Source organism: Temnothorax curvispinosus, unplaced genomic scaffold, assembly GCF_003070985.1.
Source record: "Temnothorax curvispinosus isolate PA1 unplaced genomic scaffold, ASM307098v1 QBEX01017821.1, whole genome shotgun sequence".
Lineage (NCBI taxonomy): Eukaryota > Metazoa > Arthropoda > Insecta > Hymenoptera > Formicidae > Temnothorax > Temnothorax curvispinosus.
The window spans coordinates 1-22,379 of record NW_020227601.1 but is presented as its reverse complement, the minus strand read 5'-3'; the positions used below and the strand labels follow the sequence as shown (position 1 = coordinate 22,379).

Below are 22,379 nucleotides of genomic sequence, written 5' to 3'. Positions count from 1 at the left end.
ACGAATCAACGCTGTGTGTCCTTGGAATCAACGGTCGCCACTCGGTTTGACCTTTGAACCACCGAGAAGGTAAGTACGAACGATATCTGGAACTATTAATTAGACTAATTAATCTTCTTTTTTCAGGTTCCCGCCACCGCTGGATCATCGCCGTCGCCGATCAGGATCGCCGCTGCCACCGTCATCCAGGATTAACGAGAGACTTTGAGTGATCGACGCCAATGGATCAGGTAAGTAGAAGGTAAGTCCAATTGAATAATTTTCGAAATCTTTTACGAAAAGGATGTTTAATTTATTCAATATTATTGATTTCCAGTGATGGTTGTTCACAAAAGTTCAAGTCACACAAAATGTCGGACGCTCGTATACGTAGGCACACACGCCCCGTTTATCTACGACGCACGAAGTTATTTCGGCCCGAAATTGCCGTTCGCCAATGTAAAGGCGATAATTAACGCGTTCCGCGGGCGTTCCCGGTTGTTACGGATGTTGTCGATGTATTATTAATGCACTCGTGTAACGCTCGCGGTGACTTAGCGCGATGACGAAAGAGCGTGGCTTATTACGTGTTGCTCGTACGAACATCCCCGAGAGACTGCCTCGAGTTGTTTGTCTCGCTTGAGCTCCCCACCATCGGTATCGGCGGCCCCCACTTCGGCGCTTATTCCACTTTCTCTTTTCGCGAACTGCGTATATTACCGCGGTAATTTTCCACGCAGGTGTTTACGCCGATTCCCCTGGAAATTTCCATGGGCGTTGCGCTCGCGCGGTCGCTCCGTCCCAATGCAGAGGTAGTGGTTTTCCACCGCTGCTAATCTATCCCGGCCGTTGACGCCGACCTGTGCGCCTCGCCTATTTCCGCGCGTACATTGTCCTTCCGGACGACTTCCTCGAGGAAGACGTCCGGGTGCAAAACACCAGGCTCGCCGACGACGTCGACCCCTCCTGACCTTTATTTGGGACCTGGTAACGCGGTTTCCGCGGTCCTTCCCCGTAGAAGAGGTCTAGGTCGCGAGATAGCAGACGGTTCCGTAACTTGGCTCCCGGTCGTCGGATTTCGATGGCGACCGGATACGGATGTTTCTTGGGACGTCCCCGTTCGTCAGGGGTGTTGTTTCCCTGAGGATGGCGCACCTAGTGCGAAATTCAGGACGGTCCGCTATTTCGTTCCCCGGTTGACGGATTTCCTCGGGACTCGGTTTCGGACACTCGGCGGAGTGCCCCTCGGTGTCAGGGGTACTTAATTCCCGTAGACGATGCACCTGGTGCAAAGTAGCGGACGGTTCGCTATTTCGCGGCTACGCTCTCGCATCGCGTCGCCAACCCCGTATGGGTCATCTAGGATTCCCGCGCCTACGTCAGGGACGTATTATATCTCCGCAAATCCCTCGGTTGCAAAATTTTCGGACGGTCCGCCATTTTTTGTACGCGTCGTCAGATCCGGGTTTCTATGTGCGAAGCACGTTTCGCGGGTCTTCCCCTGTGGTCAGGGGTCGGCCATTTCCACGTTTATCGCGCCGCTTCCTATTTCGCGGACGGTCCGCCATTTTCTTAACGCGCCAACTTTTCGCCACGCTGCTACGCGTCGCCTACTTCTCGGGCCTCGGTGAGTCGCCGAGGCTCGTCAATATTTATCTCGCAAACGTGGTCCGCCATTTTGTCGAACGTCGTTTGCCCGTCCTGCGGACAGTCTCGGCTCGTCCGCCGTGTTAGGGAAAGGCATCCTGGCTGCTTACGTGGGAGCTCCCCCTGTCCTCCGTGTTCGGTGATATGATACTTGAGCCGCTAACTAATGAAAATCATGGCGCGGTGTTGTACTCTTAACTCTACTCTCGCATCGGGTGGGATCGCCGGCATAAACGAGTATCTGTATCGTTCGCTGTGGACGAAAATTGAAAGCTGAAACAAAATGACGGGCGATCGCCCGGATGCGTCTCCTGTCCTTGGAACGCCGTGTCGCTTTCTTACGCCCTATTGCTCGGGCACCGCTCGCCTTTGCCGCCTTATTTTCCCTGGTCCTCTCCGGTGATGCGCGCGGCTGCAAGGTCAGTCTACTCCACATTTACGTCGTTCCAGAAAATGAAGGGTGAGTCTGCTTCCGAACTACGAAAATTATACCACCGAGTGACCAGTCGGAGCGCTCGAGGGGATCGGTAGACCTATCACAAGCTCCGAAGATTTGTTTGTGTTCCTCGCGACAGGAATGCTAGATGCCTGGTCGCGGTGCAAATGGGAGAACTCTCTGAGCGATACCACGGCTCCGCCGAATTACAAGTCGCTCAAGCAATTTCTCGAACGCCGTCTGCACACCTTGGAAGCCGTCCAGGGGCAATAAAGACAAATCAAAAGGCTCCTGTCCCTCCTGTAACGAGAATCACTTTATCATGGTGTGCGCGACGTACAAAGCGAAATCTGCAAGCAAGCGAAGGCAAGTTATCGAAGCCAACAACTTGTGTATAAACTGTCTCGGAAAACACCGCGTGACCGATTGCCCTTCAAAGCGTACCTCCTCGGTTTGCGGGGAGAAACACCACTCGTCCTTGCACGATGCGTATCGAGTTGTCAAGGACACGTCGCCCGCGATGACGTCACACACCTCTCAACCTATATCAACCGCAGGATAGACCATTATTCTCGCGACAGCACAAGTTCGAATAGCCGACCGGTTCGGTGCGTTTCATACCGTACGCGCGTTGGTAGATCAGGGCTCCGAGGCATCGTTCGCATCCGAGTCGCTCGCACAGCGCCTTCGATTACAACGCGTGGCTACAAAAGTCAGAGTTTTTGGCATCGGCGGGGAGCAGACGGGCGTGGCGCGTGGGGCCTTGAACATCGAGATTTTACCGGCAACTGGGAGCAGCAGGATTTCCATTCACGCACTGATCCTGCCTCGGTTAACCGCGTATGCAGGAGCGACGGAGGTCGGGGCGAAAACGTGGGCCCATCTGACGGGCTTGACTTTAGCGGATTCGGAATACACTTCCAACGAGCCCATTGAGCTGCTGCTCGGTGCGGAAGTCTTCTCGAATATACTGCAGGAGGGCGTCCGTAGGGGCGGCCCTCGAGAACCTGTGGCGCAGGAAACCTCATTGGGTTGGCTTATTTCCGGCATCGCGGATACCGCTGCCCAGACGGTACGAGCTACCGTTCACCACTGCGCATCCAACGATAAACTAACTAAAATGGTGAGGCTCTTCTGGGAGCAGGAGGAGCTGCCGCGAGCCGCGGCCCCCCTCACTCCAGATGAACAGGCCTGCGAGGACTTGTTCCTTAACGCTCACTCTCGTTCCTCCGACGGCAGATACACCATGCGGTTGCCTCTGAGAAGTTCCCTGCCAGACCTCTCGGGGACGCGTCACAATGCCGTACGCTCACTGTTCCGGATGGAGGCACGATTCCAGCGTGATGTCGACCTGCAACAGCAATACGTGCAATTCATACGGGAATACGAATCACTACAGCACATGACATCCGTTGCGAACCACCAGGATGCTCCTCGTAGGGTATGCTACGTTCCACATCATGGCGTCCTCAAGGCAGCGAGCACCACCACCAAACTTCGGGTTGTCTTCAACGGCTCCTCTTCATTGCCTTCGGGAGAGTCGTTAAACGATCATCTGCTGGTGGGACTCAATCTCCTGCCGGCGCTAGCTGACATCCTCCTCCGTTGGCGGTGGCATCTCTACGTTTTTGTCACCGACATCGTCAAAATGTACCGACAGATCGTGGTGCATCCGGACTGTGATCTGCAACGGATTGTGTGGCGATACGATCCGCAGATGACCATTGTCGAATTCATACTACTCACGGTCACTTACGGCTTGGCGTGTGCTCCATTCCTCGCCATCCGTACGCTGAAGCAACTGGCCAAGGATGAAAGAGCTCGGTACCTGATAGGCGCAGAGACTCTCGAAGACGACACGTTCGTCGACGACGTCACCTCGGGGGCCTCCACGCTCACTAAGGCGCTCAAGAAACGAGACGAGCTAATTAGCATTTGCAAGGCGGGCGGCTTCCCGCTGAAGAAATGGGCTGCGAATGACGCGGCTCTGTTAAAAGGCATTCAACCCGAAGATCGACTCCAGGATGCCCAACGCCCTTGGCACGTCCAGGATTCCCAATCCTTGCTTGGAGTCCTCTGGAATCCTAGTAGAGATGACTTCTCATTCTCCATCAAGGCGAAGGAAATGACGCAAGTCACCAAACGAACAGTGCTGTCACTTACGGTACAGTTGTTCGACCCACTGGGCTGGCTCGCTCCGGTGGTGATTCGGGCTAAGCTATTCATCCAGACTGCATGGATGCAGGGACTCGACTGGGACACTCCAATGCTTGCCGAGGATGCCGATCGCTGGAGAGACTTCCATAAGGAGCTACCGGTCCTGGAGAACGTGCGCATTCCGCGTTGGATGAAACATGGACCGCCCGGGAGTCTGCTAGAACTACACGGTTTCGCGGACGCCTCCAAGCGGGCGTATGCGGCGGTACTCTACTTGCGTGCTGAAACAGAGAACGGCATAGTCACTACTCTGGTGTGCGCAAAAACAAAGGTCGCCCCGCTCAAGAAAATCTCCCTAGCCAGATTGGAGCTCTGCGCTGCGGATCTCTTAACGAGACTCACCGAACACACACTTACTGTTTTTCAGTTCACGATTCCGGCACATCTATGGTCCGACTCCGAAGTGGTCCTCGCCTGGATCAGGTCGCACCCAGCGCTGTGGAAGACGTTCGTGGCCAACCGCGTGACAAGCATCTAGACGACTCTCCCGTCCGCGCGGTGGCACCACGTGGCGGGAAAATGTAGGGAGCAGCATATCTGTCTCCCTTCCGATTAGTCAGCTCCCTCTCCTGCGCTAGAAGAGGGGTAGAGAGTTACAAGTTGGCAGAACTGAGTTACGACGACCGTTAGATTTGTACTGACTCTCGTGGCTGTTGCGTGGTCTGCAATAAAGTATTATTTTATCAGCAGTAATCGAGGGTGTAATTATTTCTCGATTCCTCTCGTAAAGACGTCGGTAGTAGGCCGACACCCGGAGGCATAATCGACCTCCTGTGGTACTGAATTCCTACATTGGTGACCCCGACTGAAAAACATGCAACGGTTCTTGCACAAATTGCTACCGGAAGCCCGAGTCAGAGATAAATCCTCGTGTGGACCAGTCTTCCCCGAGGAACGGACGCAGAAGTAGCGGACCGAATTACCCGCAACCGCAAGGTACATTCCTATGCCCGCGTCCCTGGCTGTTATTTGCCCACGCTGCGGCCAGCCAGCCTTGCCGCGCCGAAACACTTTTCGGGCGGCCATTTTTCTTGCCGCGCTTTTTGCACGAGGCACGAGGCGGGCACGTGAGATCCTACCGGCGCCCGGGTGGCCACAACGTTTCTACCGTCTTGTTACCACGACCATCCCCTGGTGTGCGTCCGGCCCTTCTCCGCCGCCGCCGTTACCGCCTTCTCCTGATGGTGTGCGACCGGTTTTTCGCCGCCAATGCCACGGATCGACAACGTCGCTGTCGCCTCATCGATTTGATTGCGAAAGCCAACAACACCGGCGCCTTAGATCCCGTCGTCGTTGAGACATTTAATGCGTGAAGCCAACGTCTCCAGCGCCTTGGGTTCCATCGTCACCGGGGCTTTGGATTCTACCCAGACTACAGTAATTTAAACGAAGAACAGTAATCCGCCTGCGCCGTCATTTCTTAACATTCGTGTCGTTTATATCGTTTATATTGTTTAACGCTCGTGTTATATTTAACGCCCATGTCGCTTATATTATTTAACGCTCATGTTGTTTATGCTATTTATTGCTCTCGTTTTGCTAGTAGCTTACTGTAAATTTAAAACAATATCGGACGCGGCTCTTCAAACCCGCGCAGAGGCAGCGGAAGCCCAGCTAAACGCTCAGGGCCCCGATACAGTTACCTCGGACGCGATTGATAATAATATTATAATTCCGTGTATAGATAACCTCTGGGTTCCCAAGCTTCCCCCGTTTTCACAAATTGACCCAGCATTGTGGTTTATCCAGGATGAGATTTTCATGAGAAATTCTAGGATCACTGCAGAGTTCACTAAAGCCGATACCGTACTCGCTGCACTCGATGTCGAAGTATTGGGATATGTAAAGGACATAATTACTTTAAACCCTTCCCCAACGGATATTTATGAGCAGATTAAAGCTCGAATTATCGCGACATATGCACCTTCGGTCGAAACAAAGTTGCGAAAACTTTTAACGGGACAAGTCGGGACCGACGGAAAACCTTCGTTAATCCTTAGTCGACTGCGCAGTCTTAATGACGGGAACATAGATGATAATGTAATAAAATCAATTTTTTTGGACCATCTACCACCCAAACACCGCGCGATCCTTGTAGCTTTAGGCGTTACCGACTTCAACCGTCTAGCCGAGGCCGCCGACCGAATGGCTGAGAGCACTATTGGAGGCGAGTCTTACGCGTCCGCCGTGAACAAGGGGAATTCACCCCCTCCCGCAAAGACCGAGATTCAACAACTCATCGAAAAAATGGAGAAGCTGGAAAAGATAATAAATTCGCGTTCGCGATCCAACTCCCGCTCCGTGAAAGATCCAAAAAATTAAAACAGCCTTTCTGTTCAAAGACGGTCGGCAAGGGCCTTCAAATTTCTAACCGTCTCCACGTCCGTGATCGTACCAGTGGCCAAATGTTCCTTGTCGATACAGGCGCGGATATCTTTCTTGTACCCGCTATCGATAGGATCAAAAGAAAGCCCTCCGAATTAAAGCTCTTCGCAGCAAATGATACGCGTATCGACACGTTCGGGGAATCTCTTCGTGAGCTTGACCTCGGTTTAAGACGGCCAATTCGATGGAATTTTTGCATTGCCGCAGTTCCGTACCCCATCATTGGCGCCGACTTACTATCGCACTACGGGTTAATAGTAGATTTAAAACGACGACGTCTTATAGATTTCACTACTAAATTATATACCCTCGCGACTAAAAAACCGGCCCCGATACATTCGATTAATACGATTAAACTTTTCTCTGAGTTTTCCAAAATACTCAAGGAATTTCCGCAAATAACAGGAGCCCTTTCCTTCGCCCCGCCGTCCAATTGTGACGTATTTCATCATATTATCACCACCGGCCCTCCAGTCGCTGCGCGCGCTAGGCGCCTTCCTCCTGATAAACTTAAAGCCGCCAAGGCCGAGATCAAGGCTTTAGTCGAAGCAGGCATTTGCCGCCCCTCTAGCAGTCCATGGGCCAGTCCCATTCATTTAGTCCGTAAAAAAGACGGCACCTGGCGGGTGTGCAGCGATTACCGCGGTGTAAATGCAATCACGCGACCTGATAGATAACCCACCCCCCACCTGCATGACTGCTCCGTTAATCTACACGGTAAAACAATCTTTTCATCCCTCGACTTATATAAAGCCTATAATCAGATTCCAATGGCCCCCAAGGACATTGAGAAAACAGCTATCATAACCCCTTTCGGGTTATTCGAATACTTATTTATGACCTTTGGCCTCCGTAATGCCGGTCAATCCTTTCAACGTTATATAAATCGCGCCTTAGGCGATCTAGATTTTGTTTTCATTTATACGGATGATATCCTAATTGCTTCCTCTTCTCCAGAAGAGCACGATAAACATTTACGCATAGTATTTCAGAGGCTTAAAGGGTTTCACCTCCGCCTTAATGTTGAAAAATGCGTGTTCGGCGCACATGAACTAAAGTTTCTCGGGTATATAATAAATGGTAAAGGAATCAGCCTCATCCCAAAAAAAGTTGAGGCGATTACCAAATTTTCTAGACCCAAAACCATCGCCGACCTACGCCGTTTTCTCGCATGATAAATTTTTACCGTCGCAACATCCCTCGCGCGGCAAAAGCTCAAGCACCACTAAATGCATTACTAGTCGACTCGCGTAAAAACGATAAACGTGTAATCGTATGGTTTGACGAATTAATCGAAGCGTTTGAAAAGACCAAAAACGGCCTCGCTAACGCTGCAATGCTGGTGCATCCCCATATTGGCGCGGAACTCCGTATAGTCGCGGATGCCTCCGATTTCGCCATGGGGGCAGTTCTTGAACAGAAAAAACGGGATACTTGAGAGCCCCTAGCATTTTTTTCGCATAAATTCTCCCCCGCGCAAACTCGGTATAGCGCTTACGACCGAGAGCTCACGGCAATTTTTGAAGCCGTTAATTACTTTCGTCATTTTGTAGAAGGACGCGAGTTTAAAATTTTGATCGATCATAAACCGCTCATATACGCGTTTATGCAACGGTCTGACAAGGCGTCCCCGCGACAACTACGCCAATTGTCATATATCGCGCAGTTCACAACGCATATTGAACATTTCACTGGTTCACAAAATGTTGTCGCGGATTCGCTTTCGCGGATTGATTCCCTGCGTTTGCCGGTTGAATTTAATCTTAATGAGCTCGCCGAGCTGCAAAAGAACGGCGAGCAACTCAAATTGATTGCTAACGCTCCCGATCATCCTTTAAAGTTGAAGAAAATTCAGTGGGGCCCAGATCACATAACTGTATATTGCGAAATCTCGGGCGAAGCTATCCGGCCATATGTCCCCGATAGTCTCCGCGTCCCAATTCGTACAACCGCCTACCACCCGGCGTTAAACGGCATGATTGAACGTTGGCACCGGGTGCTTAAAGCTGCAATCATGTGCCATGCCGATGCGTGCTGGACGCGTACCTTGTCTACCGTTCTATTAGGACTTCGGTCGCACGTCCGTGCTGACACAAATGCGTCTCCCGCCGAATTTATGTTCGGGACGACTTTACGACTTCCCGGAGAATTCTTTCTTCCCGATGATTTTACACCTAACCCTAATTATTTCCTTGAAGAGTTTCGCGAATATATGCGCCAAGTCCGGCCGGTTCCTGTCGCGCACAAACATAAAAAACGCGCCTTTTATTTTAAAGATTTATATAATTGTACTCATGTATTTTTACGCAATATGGCTAAAAGGGCGTTAGAGCGCCCGTACTCCGGTCCGCACAAGGTAGTGCAACGCATCTCGGAGCGTGTATTCAATACTGATATCAACGGAAACACAAAAAGCGTGTCCGTCGATTTATTAAAACCGGCATATTTTGTCCTTGATGACCCCGCCGACCCCCCATCAACCTCCGAGAACATACTCAACCGGAATGTAAATCCGAACCCAGCGCTTAAGACCTACTCTCGTAAGACTGTCACATTTGCGCCGTCCACTAAACCAAAGTGATTTAATTGTAAGACAGAATTCTACTCTATATAATGTTATTAGTTATAAGTCGGCTCAAATTACGTTTAAGCGTATAATATATTTTTAGTTAAGGTATTGTTAACCTCGTACAATAGCACCTGGCAAACGCATAAGCTCATTCGCTTAGTGCAATATTACTTATTATTTATTTTGTTAACACTCGGGGGCCCCCCCGAGGGAGTGTGTAGGAAGCAGCATATCTGTCTCCCTTCCGATTGGTCAGCTCCCTCTCCTGCGCTAGAAGAGGGGTTGAGAGTTACGAGGTTGGCAGAACTGAGTTACGACGATCGTTAGATTTGTACTGACTCTCGTGGCTGTTGCGTGGTCTGCAATAAAGTATTATTTTATCAGCAGTAATCAAGGGTGTAATTATTCCTCGATTCCTCTCGTCAAGACGTCGGTAGTAGGCCGACACCCGGAGGCATAATCGACTTCCTGTGGTACTGAATTCCTACAAAAAGACAATCCCGCTGACTGCGCATCGCGGGGGCTAGCTCCGAGACAACTGTTGGACCACGAGTTGTGGTGGAGAGGACCGCTATGGCTTACCTCCACAGCCGAGCCGTGGCCGGCGTCGGCCACCCCACGAGCACTGACGAGATGCCTGAGCAGCGCACAATCCATGTGGCGACGAACCCTTCAACGGAGGCTGAGCCTGAATTACTGCTGCGGTACTCCTCGCTGGACAGGCTGTTACGTGTCACCGCCTGGTGTCGACGGGCTCTCCGGGCGCGACGCCCGACTGACCCGGAGGACTCTCAAGAGGGCGCTATCCGACCTGGCTGGCTTCTGACGGCCGACGAGCTCGACGCCGCATTGATGGGCTGGATTCGCCTGGCACAAGCTGCAAATTACAAAGAGGTATTAGTAAACGGCACCAGTCGAGGGCCGGTAAAGCAGAGGACTTCCTTCGCCAAATTGCATCCGTTTGTCGACCCGCAAGGCATCCTGCGAGTGGGGCGGGCGTCTCAAGCACGCTCTTCTGACCTATGACGAGAAGCATCCAATCATCCTGCCAGCATCTTCGCGCCTCACCAAGCTGCTCATTGAGGCCTATCATAAGAGAGTGCTCCACGGCGGTACGCAACTCACGCTGAGTGCTCTCAGACAAAGATTCTGGATCCCGAGGGAACGTGCAGCCGTGAGTCGCCACATCCATTGCTGCCTCCCGTGTGTACGATGGCGGGCGGCATCACCGAATCAACTCATGGGCGACCTTCCGGAACCACGGGTCACCCCAGCACGACCGTTCCAGCACACCGGAGTGGACTACGCGGGTCCAGTAATGATACAGACATCAAAGGGGCGTGGATACAAAGCGCACAAAGCGTTCCTCGTCATCTTCGTGTGTCTAAGCACAAAGGCAGTGCACCTGGACGTCGCTTTAGACTACTCAGCCGAGGGCTTCATCGCGGCCTTCAAGCGCTTCATCTCCCGACGAGGTCTGTGCCAAGTGATGTACTCTGACTGCGGCACCAACTTTGTAGGCGCCGACTCGCAACTCAGGGCCCTCTTCAAGGCCAGCAGTGTTGAGGCCCGCCGCATTTGCTCATCGGTGGCATCAGACCAAGTCCAGTGGCGCTTCAATCCACCATCGGCCCCGCACTTTGGCGGGATCTGGGAGGCCGCGGTGAAATCGGTGAAGCACCATCTGCGACGAGTGGTGGGAGAGACGACACTTACGTTCGAAGAGTTGTCCACGCTCTTAGCTCAAATAGAAGCGTACTTGAACTCTCGGCTCATTCAAGCGTTGTCAGACGACCCTGATGATGTCTCTGCATTAACTCCTGGCCACTTTCTTGTAGGTTCCGCTGTCGTTGCTGTTCCAGAGCCATCCCTCCTGGAAGCAAAGAGCACGTACCTTGCAGCCGCCCGCAATTCCGGACACAACGCCATTTTAGCCGAGGCCGACTGGACCGACAAGGAGGCCATCACAGCGATATCCATAAGGGTGCCTGTAATCCAAATGCGGCGATGCAACGGCAGCGGTGAGATTGAGGACACGCGGGCGAGGCAATAAAGCGCTTCGCTGACAGACCGAGTGACAGGAGGGACGAAGAGCAACAGCGCCGTGGATGAAGCGCGAGGCCAGCGGGCCGATTAGACGAGCGAGTAAGATTGATGAGTTGTAAGCGCGCGCGACGTGACGAACCGAGCAGATACGCCATGACTTCGTCACATAAGGGACGCGAGCGTTGTAGGCAAAGCGTAAATAGATTAGCATTAAGAGATTTATAAAACCCCATAAAATGAAACAATAAAAGAATTTTATTTGGCTACAGCCGTTAGATAAAGGGGATCAAAATATTTAATATTATTTTCCTGCGGATGCGATAAAATAAAAAGCGCATCGCGCAACAGCAAACAAAGGTTGAGTTTGCTTTTCGGTTACCTATCCCATAAGATAAAGGGGCGCGAGTGCGATCCCGCGACAACGGGGTAACGCGGAAAGACCGGAAAGTCAGTCGGGCAAAACGGTAAATATCGAGCAGCAACGCGGACACGAGGAATTGCTTAACCGAGCGCGCGATCCAAAAAAACCGGGTAACGACGTACTAAGGATTCACGGCGAATGATCGGAATTGAGTTTCGAGCGAATTCCGCGGCCGGAGGCGGATTAAGCAACGCGTATCGGCTTACCGACGTAAGAGCGCGATACGAAGGCGCCGCGTCAATGATCCATCAAATTTCGATGGAATCTGAGCGCGGGAACTCGAAAGAGCCAACCAAAAGCGGAACCGGCTTACTGACGTAGGAGCGCGATACGGAGGTGCCGCGTAGTCGATCCATCAAATTCCAATGGAATCCGAGCGCGGGAACTCGAAAAAGCCAACCAAAAGCGGAACCGGCTTACTGACGTAGGAGCGCGATACAGAGGTGCCGCGTAGTCGATCCATCAAATTCCGATGGAATCCGAGCGCGGGAACTTGAAAGAGCCAACCGAAAGCGGAACCGACTTACCGACGTAGGAGCGCGATACGGAGGTGCCGCGGAGTCGATCCATCAAGTTCCGATGGAACCCGAGCGCGGTAAAGAGAAATAGCCAACCGGAAGCGGAACCGGCTTACCGACGTAGGAGCGCGATACGGAGGCGCCGCGTAATCGATCCATCAAGTTACGATGGAACCCGAGCGCGGTAACGCCGAACGGAAGCGGAATCGGCTGGTCGACGCAGGAGCATGTTGCGAAGGTGTCGCATAGGTAGTCGATCCATCGAGTTACGATGGAATCCGAGCGCGGTAAGGCGAAATCGCCGAACGGAAGCGGAAGCAGCGCGACGTTGCGGCGACGAACACGCGGTATGAATATTGTACATGTAAGCATGGAACTTGGTACACGGAAGCATGTAGAAACGTCTAGATTATTCCACGACGTGAATCGCCATTAGAGAAGCACGAGAGTAAACATGTTTGCGCGGACTGGGCGAAAAGCGAAAGCGAATAGAATGCGGAAGTGTTTGCGCGACTGCGAAGCGAGAGCCACAGGTGTTCGGCAGATGTACGGCTAAGCCAGGTGTTCGGCAGATGCAACAAATGGAGGCATCCCCACTCGAGGTAGGGCAGCCGAGCCCAGGAATCGCGGATTCGTCTCTCGGCTTTCGATGCGAACGGTCGCATCGAGGAACTCGTCTCTATTCCAACTAAGCGTAAAGTGTTGATTCCCTATAGACAGGGGCATCGGCGGAACTTAGCCTCAGCGCGTACGCGAACGGCGAACGAGAGCGAGAACGATCCCGCTCAACGGTGCGTAATCCCGCGAGTCCATGTAACGTAACTGAAAGCAGAGAAATAAATTATATTTTACCTCTTGTTATGAAATTACACGTGACGATTATTCGGTGAAGACAACTTGCAAAGACTTACCTATCCCATTCGTAATCTCACCTGTCGGCCGTCCGAAATCCACCATCGACGAACGCACAGCGGCTGAGGCCCAGCGAAGCGGCTGTCCAGCAGAAGCGAAGAAAGTCCCTTGCGCGGAGCGGTCCAACAAGTCCAGCGGGTCGATCAGGAGACAGATGGAAGCTGAAACAGAGTCGTAGAGAGGGGAATTAGCGAAGTCAGCGAAAGGTTGGTTCTCATTCAAGTATCTTTCTCGATAGGCCGAGGTTAAAATCGAGTGGCGACCGTGATAATTGATGATGTTGAGGGCGTGTGGTTAATGTCAATCCTCCGTCCGGCTACAACCTAACCCGGTGGCAACTATTGCAATATATGAGAGACCATTTCTGGGATCGGTGGTCAAAGGAGTACATACATACCCTCACTCAACGGCCAAAGTGGTGGAAACCAAATCAGGAGGTTACCGTCGGGCGTCTATGCCTAATCCAAAGTGAAGTCACTCCGCCAACCAAGTGGCCGTTGGCAAGGATCATCAAAATTCATCCTGGCGACGATGGGTTAACTCGAGTCGTCACTGTCAAAACCGCGTGTTCTGAGTTCACTCGGCCCGTGACGAAACTCGTCCTTCTTCCGCGCTCGGACGCCGACCCTCAAGCGTGACGTGCGACCGGTCCATCGCTCCAGCCTATTGACTAAAACGTATTATACTCACCTGAAACGCTCGCGTGCGCGTGTCGTTTTCTTCGGGAGCCTACTCGCGTTCGCCGCCGCTCAAACTGTAGGGAAAACATCTCACGCACTGACGGTATGACGGTCAAACCGTTCCCCTGGTTCGCGAATTGTCACGCTCACTTGCGATCACGTATCTTGATTGACTGTTCACGTCACACGACTGCTCGAATGAATGAAAGCGAAGATCACTACCTCGCGTTGGTAGCACACGCGACCGAAGAACGACATCTGACATAACCCCGTTACACCATTAACGGGGCGAGCGGGATGTTGCGAAACCGCCGTAAACACGATCATAATCGGCGCGATAACAGATAGCGGTACCTAGTCTCACGCGCCCAATGAGAAGAGCGGCAAGCATCCAGTGTGGCACCGCTCCCCTCCAATAGCGGCGGCGCATTCAAACTTGGCGTACCAATTAGGAGAAATTAACGCGATTTTCTAGACAGTTCGCAGAGAAAAGGCGCGTGCCCCCATGGGTCCCTCGAAGGTTCTGGAACCCGGGGCCTATAAAGCAGCGCGAAGCATCGCGCCGACTTACTAGCACGTTCGCGGTTCTGTACGGCAGCTCGTGCATCTCGGTCGCTCCTAAAAGCAGTTACGTTGTAAAGATTGACGCCTGTATTTCATCTGTGTAAATAGTGTATATATTAAACCAGAAACTTGTCTACAAAGTGTCTCTCTTCTTTAAATTGTTTGTGCCGTCTATCTGCTGCCGAAACAGTAGGATTGCGGTAAATAGGACGTGGGAATATTCTTAGAGAACGGATATGAAAAGATAATTTCATAAAGAGAGGAAGTTTGTTTAATTACCTGGTCCAGAGTGTGATGTCGTATGAGGTGGAAATTTGGGGATGGAGAGAAAAAAAGAACTTGGAAAAAATTATGCTAGATTACGCAAAATGGGTTTTCGATTTAAAGTTCTGTACCCCAAGATACCTAATGTCAACGGAACTGGGGTTGAGAAAACTTAGGATAGGATGGGGTGGAAGGGCAATGAGATATGAGAAAAGATTAGGGAAATGGATGAGAGCAGATGGGTCAAGAAATGTTGGATAGAGAAAGAGAAAAACAAATGGAAAGACAGATATGGTAAAGAGAGAGAAAAGTACTATAATAGAAACGGGTGGGGGGGGGGGGGGGGTGAAAGTAGTCGAGTCGTTAAGGAGAGAAGGGAGAAACTTAGGGGAAAAGATTAAATTAAGAGACTGGAAAATACAGAGGCAAGTGGAAGAGAATAATATAATAGAGTCAAAGTATAACAGGAAGTATAAAGAGTTAGAGAAAGACGGAAATATACCGGAATATCTAAGGAGGGCAAACATAGATAAACAGATCGAAGGGGATAGTATCAGAGCCCTGATAAATCTGAGATGTGGTAACATGGAATCGGAGAACATGTATTGGTGGGGGGAAGAGAAAAAAATGTGTCTGTTCTGCAAGGAAGGAAGGGATAATTTGAAGCACTATGTGGAGGAGTGCAGCAGTATAAAGAACCGGTTTATAGAACTAGGGAGGGATAACAGGAAAAGAATAGATAGACTATGGAACGATAAACTAGATACAACCAAAGAAAAAATATTAAGGAAATTATATAGGGATACGAAAAAGATAGAAGCCGAGATGAGAAAAGATAAGCGAGAGCAGTAGTGATAAATAATGGCGAGCATTAGCGTGAGAAATGATCCCATCAAAATTGTTGTGATTGACGGGCGATGTGCGGATGGATGAGTGTGCTAAGGAACTTATTGTAAACCAAGTCTACTTCTTGGCAGCAGCCGAAATTAAATAAATATTATTATTAATATTAGAATAGGAAACTTAAGAGGATGAGTATGACTTTGAAAAGGAGAGTAATGATAAAGTCATAAGAGATGGTAGAAGCTTTGTGGATATGATAAATGAAAAAGGATAGTATTTTTTGAATGGATGTACAGAGGGGGATTGGAATGGGGAATATACGTATGTGGGTGCGAAAGGGTGCTCGGTAATCGATTATACAATTGTAAATGATAGTGCGCAAGAACGAGTGTTGGAATTTAGAATAGGGGACAGGGTGGACTCGGATCATTTGTCTTTGACCTTGTTACTGAAGGAAGAGGAGATACGAGACAAATAGAAGGGTGGACAAAACAGGAAGAAAAGGAACAAAATATGTCGAAGAAGATCATATGTTAGAACGAAGAGGCAAGGAAATTATACAGGGAGAGGACGGAGGTATGGAATGAAAACAAGAACCAGGAAATAGAGTCGGTGGATAGAAAATGGGAGAAAATCAAAAACTGGATCCTTGGAGCTTTAGTTTATAAGAAAGTCAAGATAAAGAAGAGCACAAGATAAAGCACGAGATCTCACGTGCGGCTCCGCTTTGTTTTTTCAATTGTGTAACGGCCTAGCTTTGTAATTGAACGCGAGCTAGCTCGCCGGATCAGGGATGCGATGGAAGGTCCAGAGACAGTAATCGGCTTGTAATATACACTAAAACGTTTATTTGATATGATAGATATAAAGTGACGGAGCGCGGTATGTACATAGAATAGTAGTGCTGATGCACTCGGCGCGATCTGACGGACTCACGGAGCGCGGTTTTACATCAGGTGCAATACAAAACGCGGTTTTACAGCTGGACGCGGTATTTACAGAGATCGTCAGTGCATGTGCACTCGGCGCTGTATACGGAATAGTACGAACGCGGCTTTACGGCTGGACGCGGTATTTACATAGACGTGGCATTACCGTAGGGCCAGGAACGCGATAAGCATAGCGAAGGGTTTCCGGAGTCCCGGGGCGGCGGCAGCGAGAGCCCTCGTTGCAAGGCCGAGCGTGCTCGACCCCGCGTAACCGTGCCGTCGGGAGTTTGGTGTGATGGAGTGTGGGGACACCTGAGAGCACTCAGTCGAGACGCGGAGCTCCGAACCTCGTTGGTGTGCGCCCTGGGAATTTGGATGGTAGGCTTCGTCGGGAGTAGCGGAAAGCTATCGCGAAGACGAAGTACCGGCTCCTGCCGGAGCGCCGGCTTAAATACCCCGGCGCAGCGGGTTCGTTGGGAGGGAGGCCGGTTGTTCAATTTATACATTGCGGACATTAATAAAGCTTTAGAAAAGCGTGGCATAGGAGGGGTAGAACTAGGAGGAGTGAGAGTGTGGTCATTAACATACGCGGATGATATGGTTTTGGTAGCAAAAAATAAAAAGGCTTTATTAGATATGATGAGCATGTTAAAAAAATTTTTTTAAAAAAAGGAAACTAGAATTAAGTACAGAAAAAACTGAAGTGTTGGTATTTAATAGTAAAGGTAAGAAAGGCAGGAAGACATGGAAATGGAACGATAAAATAATAGAGGAAGTAGAAAAGTTCAAATATCTGAGATTCACGTTTAATAGGAAAGGTAATTATGTCGATCATATAAAAGAACTGAAAAGAAAAGGAAGAATCGCTGCAAATAGGGTCTGGGGTTTAGGAGAAAGATTATGCAAAGATGATTTTAATAGGAGATGGACGCTTTTTAAGTACCTAGTGAAAAGTTTAAGGAAATACGGAGCAGAGGTATGGGGGTGGAGTGAAAAAAAGGAGTTGGAAAAGTCTTGTTGGATTATGTAAGATGGGTATTTAAACTAGATTTTTGCACACCGAGGTATGTAATACTAAGGGAACTAGGATTAGAGAAACTAAAAATTTGTTGGGGTATAAGAGCCATGAGGTACGAGAAAAGAAGCAGAGAGAAAAAAGACGGAAGTTTAGTAAAGACATGTTGGGATGAAAAGGACATAATGGATAAAAAGGAAAAGGATTTATATAATTTGGAACAAGAAAGATTTTATAATAACAATGGTTGGAACTCTGAAGTAATAAAAGAATTAAATAATGAAGGTAAAAATACTGAAGGCTTAGTAAGAATAAGGGAACAGGACATTCAAGGGCAAATAATAGACAGTAAAATAACAGAGGCAAGGTATAATACAAAGTACAAAGAGATAGAGGCAAGAAACAAAATAGCTTTAGAGCGGTTGTAAATAACAATGTATTGCGGCGGGTATGTAAAGAAGAACTTACTTCTGCAAATACTAAGTCTATATTTGAAGGGTTCTGATTAATCTCGTTCAATCTTGACATGGTATCCGTGTTGACACATAGGAATCCTGCATTAAAAAATTTTTCTTGTAGTCCTTCTCTATTGAAGTCCATGTTATTACAATTCCATAATATGTTATGTGCGATTCCATAATATGTTAAAATCTCCCATTATTAGTGTATTCATTCCCTTTTTATTGAAATTTGTTATTTTTGTCCATTTTCTAGGATCCATACTTTTAATCGGTCTTCTATAATACTCCTATTATATTCATACTCGTACTTCCATGTTTAATCCTAATGCCACAAACATCAAAATCTTCATCTAAGTCCTTCCAATTTTCTATTACTTCTATTTTTATTTCCTTCCTGCAGAACATTAAAATACCTCCGCTGTTACTTCTGCTATCTACACCTACTATGTTGTAACCTTTCACGTTTATTTTTTTTCTATCTTTTACTTTAAATTTCGTAATTATTGCTATGTCCGTATTTTTAATATAATTTATTTCATCTTTTTTACCTAAATATCCTCTAGCATTTCAAAGTATTATCTCTAATTTTTCCTTCTCACCCATAATTGAAATTTTTGTCTTTACTGTGAGTTATAGTTATTATAATTTACTTTTCCTTCTACATTGGTTTTCTTTATATCATCTTTTACTGTTGCATTTTTACTTCCTACTGTCCTTTCAATTTCTTCTTGTACTGCTCTTCTAACTAGTTCTCTCAAGTATTTCGTCCATTCCTCTTCTTCCAATACTTCTTTTATATTTTGGTAGTGTTTTTTATTTTCTCTTCTATCTTCTCTTGTTTTTTTTTTTATTCCTCTTCTTTGTTCCTCCTTGTATTCTCTTTTTTCGTTCTATCTTTCCTGATTGGTAGTCTACTTATCTCTGTTTCTTTTGTTCTTGCTGTCATTTTTCTGTCATACTCATTTTCTTTTATTTTGTTTATTGTTCTACTATGTGGCAGCCGTCGTCAACCACCAGGAAGTCGCGGAGAGCACGTTACATTTTGCGACGTGACGACAGGTTAAAAGCGATCGATACATTCTGTCAAATCTCAATTACATCGATTTGTTTGACAGGACTTCATGTCTCCTAGCAACCGAGTTTTGCAAAAAATCACCCATAGATGGATTCAAAACTCGTATTTAAAATTCAACCACGATGTGCATATAAAGGCAACCGATTGCGAAAAAAATTCGGCGATTCAACAAATTGTCCTGGCAATAAATAAACAGGATCAAAACGCCTCGTCTTTTGAATAACAAGGATCCTCCTCGTGCCTACGAGGAAGGGATCACCAAGAGGCGCAAGACTCGCTCTCTTCCTCTTGACCAGATCTTCGCGATCAAGAGGAAGGAGGTTGCGTCAGCTGCAGCCCCAGGCGCTAGACGCCCCGTGGAAGGTGCCAAGTCGTTACCTCTTGGTGCCAGTCGCCAGGTTACCGGCGCAGGACGCCTGGCTCACGGCTCTAAGCAGTCTTCAGCCGGCACAAGGCGCCCTGCTTCCGACGCAAGTCGCTCAGACTCCGTCGCTCCGCTGACTCCAGGCGCTAGTCGCTCCTCTTCATCTTCCGGCGCAAGTCGCTCGACCTCTCTGTCCCTGCCGACCTTAAGCGCCAGTCGCTCTCCGAGTCCCTGCGCCAGTCGCTTGTCACGCGACTTAACGCCGACTCCCGGCACCGGCCGCCCTATCGGCTCTTCGCCAATCCTTGGCGCAAGTCGCCCAACTCCTGTGGCATCAACAACGCCGAAGAGAAAACGGCCATTCGAGGTTGAGACGTCGACGCCGGACTCGGGAAGATCCACGCCGAAGAATCAGTGGGTTCTTCCGCCCCTGATATCTCCTCCCCCTCTCTCTCCAATACGACGAAGTTTTGAGGGAACTCAAACTACGCAGAGGGAGTTTCAGAGCTCGGCTACGCAGACATTGAAAGTTGTTGGAGTATTCGTCATGCGAGGCACTGTACACCGACGACATTTTTTCCCTAGACCAATCATATACATTTCATCCTTTTTTCGAGCCGCTACTCTCTATGGTCTATATATACACCTTTTGTCTCAACCGTCTTTCACGAGATAGATTGTATCACAAGTCCTTCATTAAAGAAATCGCATATTGAACTGCATATAAAGTGTATAAACTGCGTTATTACATTCTGTATCCTCTTGGACATTCTGCTCGTTACGGTCAACAAAAGTGGATCTACAAGGAGCAGCAGCGCAGACTAAGGAATTTCTCATCAGGAAACCGGAGGTCGTCATCAGGTTAACTTAAACGAACCAACGAGGAAGCCGAGGACGTCATGGAAGATATAATTTAATGTTCAGCAAGAAATTAATTTAAATGTTGTAATGAATTAATAAAATAAAAATGTTAAAATAAATAATCAACAAAAAGAAAAAAAATCAAAATATTTGAGCGATTATTCAATCGGACGACTTTACGTCCAAATACTATAATATTCATCCTTCTTGGTTGGTTTACTTATTCCTGTACTCGCGACAGCTTTGGCGTATGTTTTTCTTTCACTATTCTCGTTATTGTCTTTTCTATATCCTACTTCCTCATTGTTTTCTCTATTTATTTGGCTCTTATTTTTTACTTTCTCATCTATTGTCAGCCACGTTTTTTTATTATATTTATCATATTCTTTTTCTTCTATATTTTGTCCACTTATTATTTTCATTGCTTCTGTGTAAGAAGTATTGTTATAGGCCATTTATATTCAAAACCGCACGGTCCGTGCGCCGTGTTACCGCATCTTCCACATAGATCATTGGATTTACATTTGTTCTTAAAATGACCATACTTATAGCATCTGAAACATTGGCTAACAAGTTCTACATAAGGTCTTACCTTTAAATTTCCAAAGCCCTAAAAAATTGTAAATTTTTCCGGCAATTTATTTCATTTTATTGTAATTATTATATCGTATGTTTCTTTTACTTCTATTTTCTTCTCTTCTCTATTATATACCCTTTTTTCATGACTTCTAATTGTAAAATATTTTCCTTTTTGACCAAGTTCTCCCAGAGTTCTTCTATACTATAAGGCCAATCCGCAATTACCCCTTTACAAAATCTCAATCTATTATCAATATACTTGTACTGTATCTTTATACATCTTATTTAACCTTTCTATACACCTGTTTGCATCTTCATAATTTCTGAATTTTAACCTAGCTATATTAAACCTATTTATCTCTAAGTTGTCCGGAATACATTCTATACCATGCAACAAGCTTTAAATTTTTACTCTGTTCAGTCCCGTTTTCGCGCACATATTTTCCCTTGTTAATTTACAACATATTACTTTATAACCTTTTAGCCCTGGTTCGAAATACTTACTCAACATTTCCTTATCTATTTCCTCTTTTCTTAAACTGCGATCTTTTTTTACGAGTTCACCCTTGATGTTGACAAATATTATTTCCCTGAATTGTTATCTCTGTTATTCTCATTCCTGGATCTCTCTCCTCCTTCTGTTAACTCGCAGTTGTCCAATTGCATCGCATCCCTATTTCTCGAAGCTTCCTGTTCCGTTTCCATGGACATTTCCATATTTCCACTATTTACTTCCACTTTGTTCTTTTTCTTATCGGTTTTATTCGTCATCTCTTCTTTTTTCTTGGGCACTTTCATCCTCTGATCAATATTTCCACAGCTTTTTACCGTAATCAATCTTCTGTATTCAGGGTTATGGTAAATCTAAAGAATAGTGGCCTCCTCACCGATTTCGTTGAACTTGGGTTTAATCGACACGTTTTTGCGTGAAACGAAAGAATCTGGCAGAAAAAAGTGTCGCTCTGTCCCGCGAAGCGAGATATTAACAGTTAAAGTTGACGACTATCAGGTTATAAGACCTGTCATACCGACGAGATGTAGCGACTACGAACATGCCCTGCGGCCATATGCGCATGCTCAGTGGCCGCACGCGCATGCAAGAGGTCACGTGACAACTGTTTGGTTGGTAAGTCAGAAATGTAACATAATTCGAAATGATATTCTTTCGGCGTATAGATTAGTGACGCTTTAAAAGTATTTAAGTGTTTAAAGCGCGTCACTAACCTAAGCAGGGCACACGTGTAGGCACCAATGTAGGAATTCAGTACCACAGGAGGTCGATATGCCTCCGGGTGTCGGCCTACTACCGACGTCTTGACGAGGAATCTATCGAGGAATAATTGCACACTCGATTACTGCTGATAAAATAATACTTTATTGCAGACCACTCCACAGCCACGAGAGTCAGTACAATTCTAACGGTTGTCGTAACTCAGTTCTGCCAACCTCGTAACTCTCAACCCTCTTGCTAGCGCAGGAGAGGGGGCTGACCAATCGGGAGGGAGACAGATATGCTGCTCCCTACACACTCCCCCCCGAGTGTTAACGAAATAAATAATAAGTAATGTTGCGCTAAGCGAATGAGCTCATGCGTTTGGCCAGGTGCTATTGTAC

General features: G+C 47.9%; 1 protein-coding gene across 1 annotated transcript; it reads left to right on the top strand.

The window, feature by feature from the left end:
- The first annotated feature begins 2,079 nt into the window (after positions 1–2,079).
- Positions 2,080–4,757, top strand: LOC112467847. The gene is made up of 2 exons (XM_025036715.1): positions 2,080–2,086; positions 2,644–4,757. Exons 1-2 carry the CDS (start codon positions 2,080–2,082, stop codon positions 4,755–4,757), a joined length of 2,121 nt encoding a protein of 706 aa, XP_024892483.1.
- Positions 4,758–22,379: the final 17,622 nt, after the last annotated feature.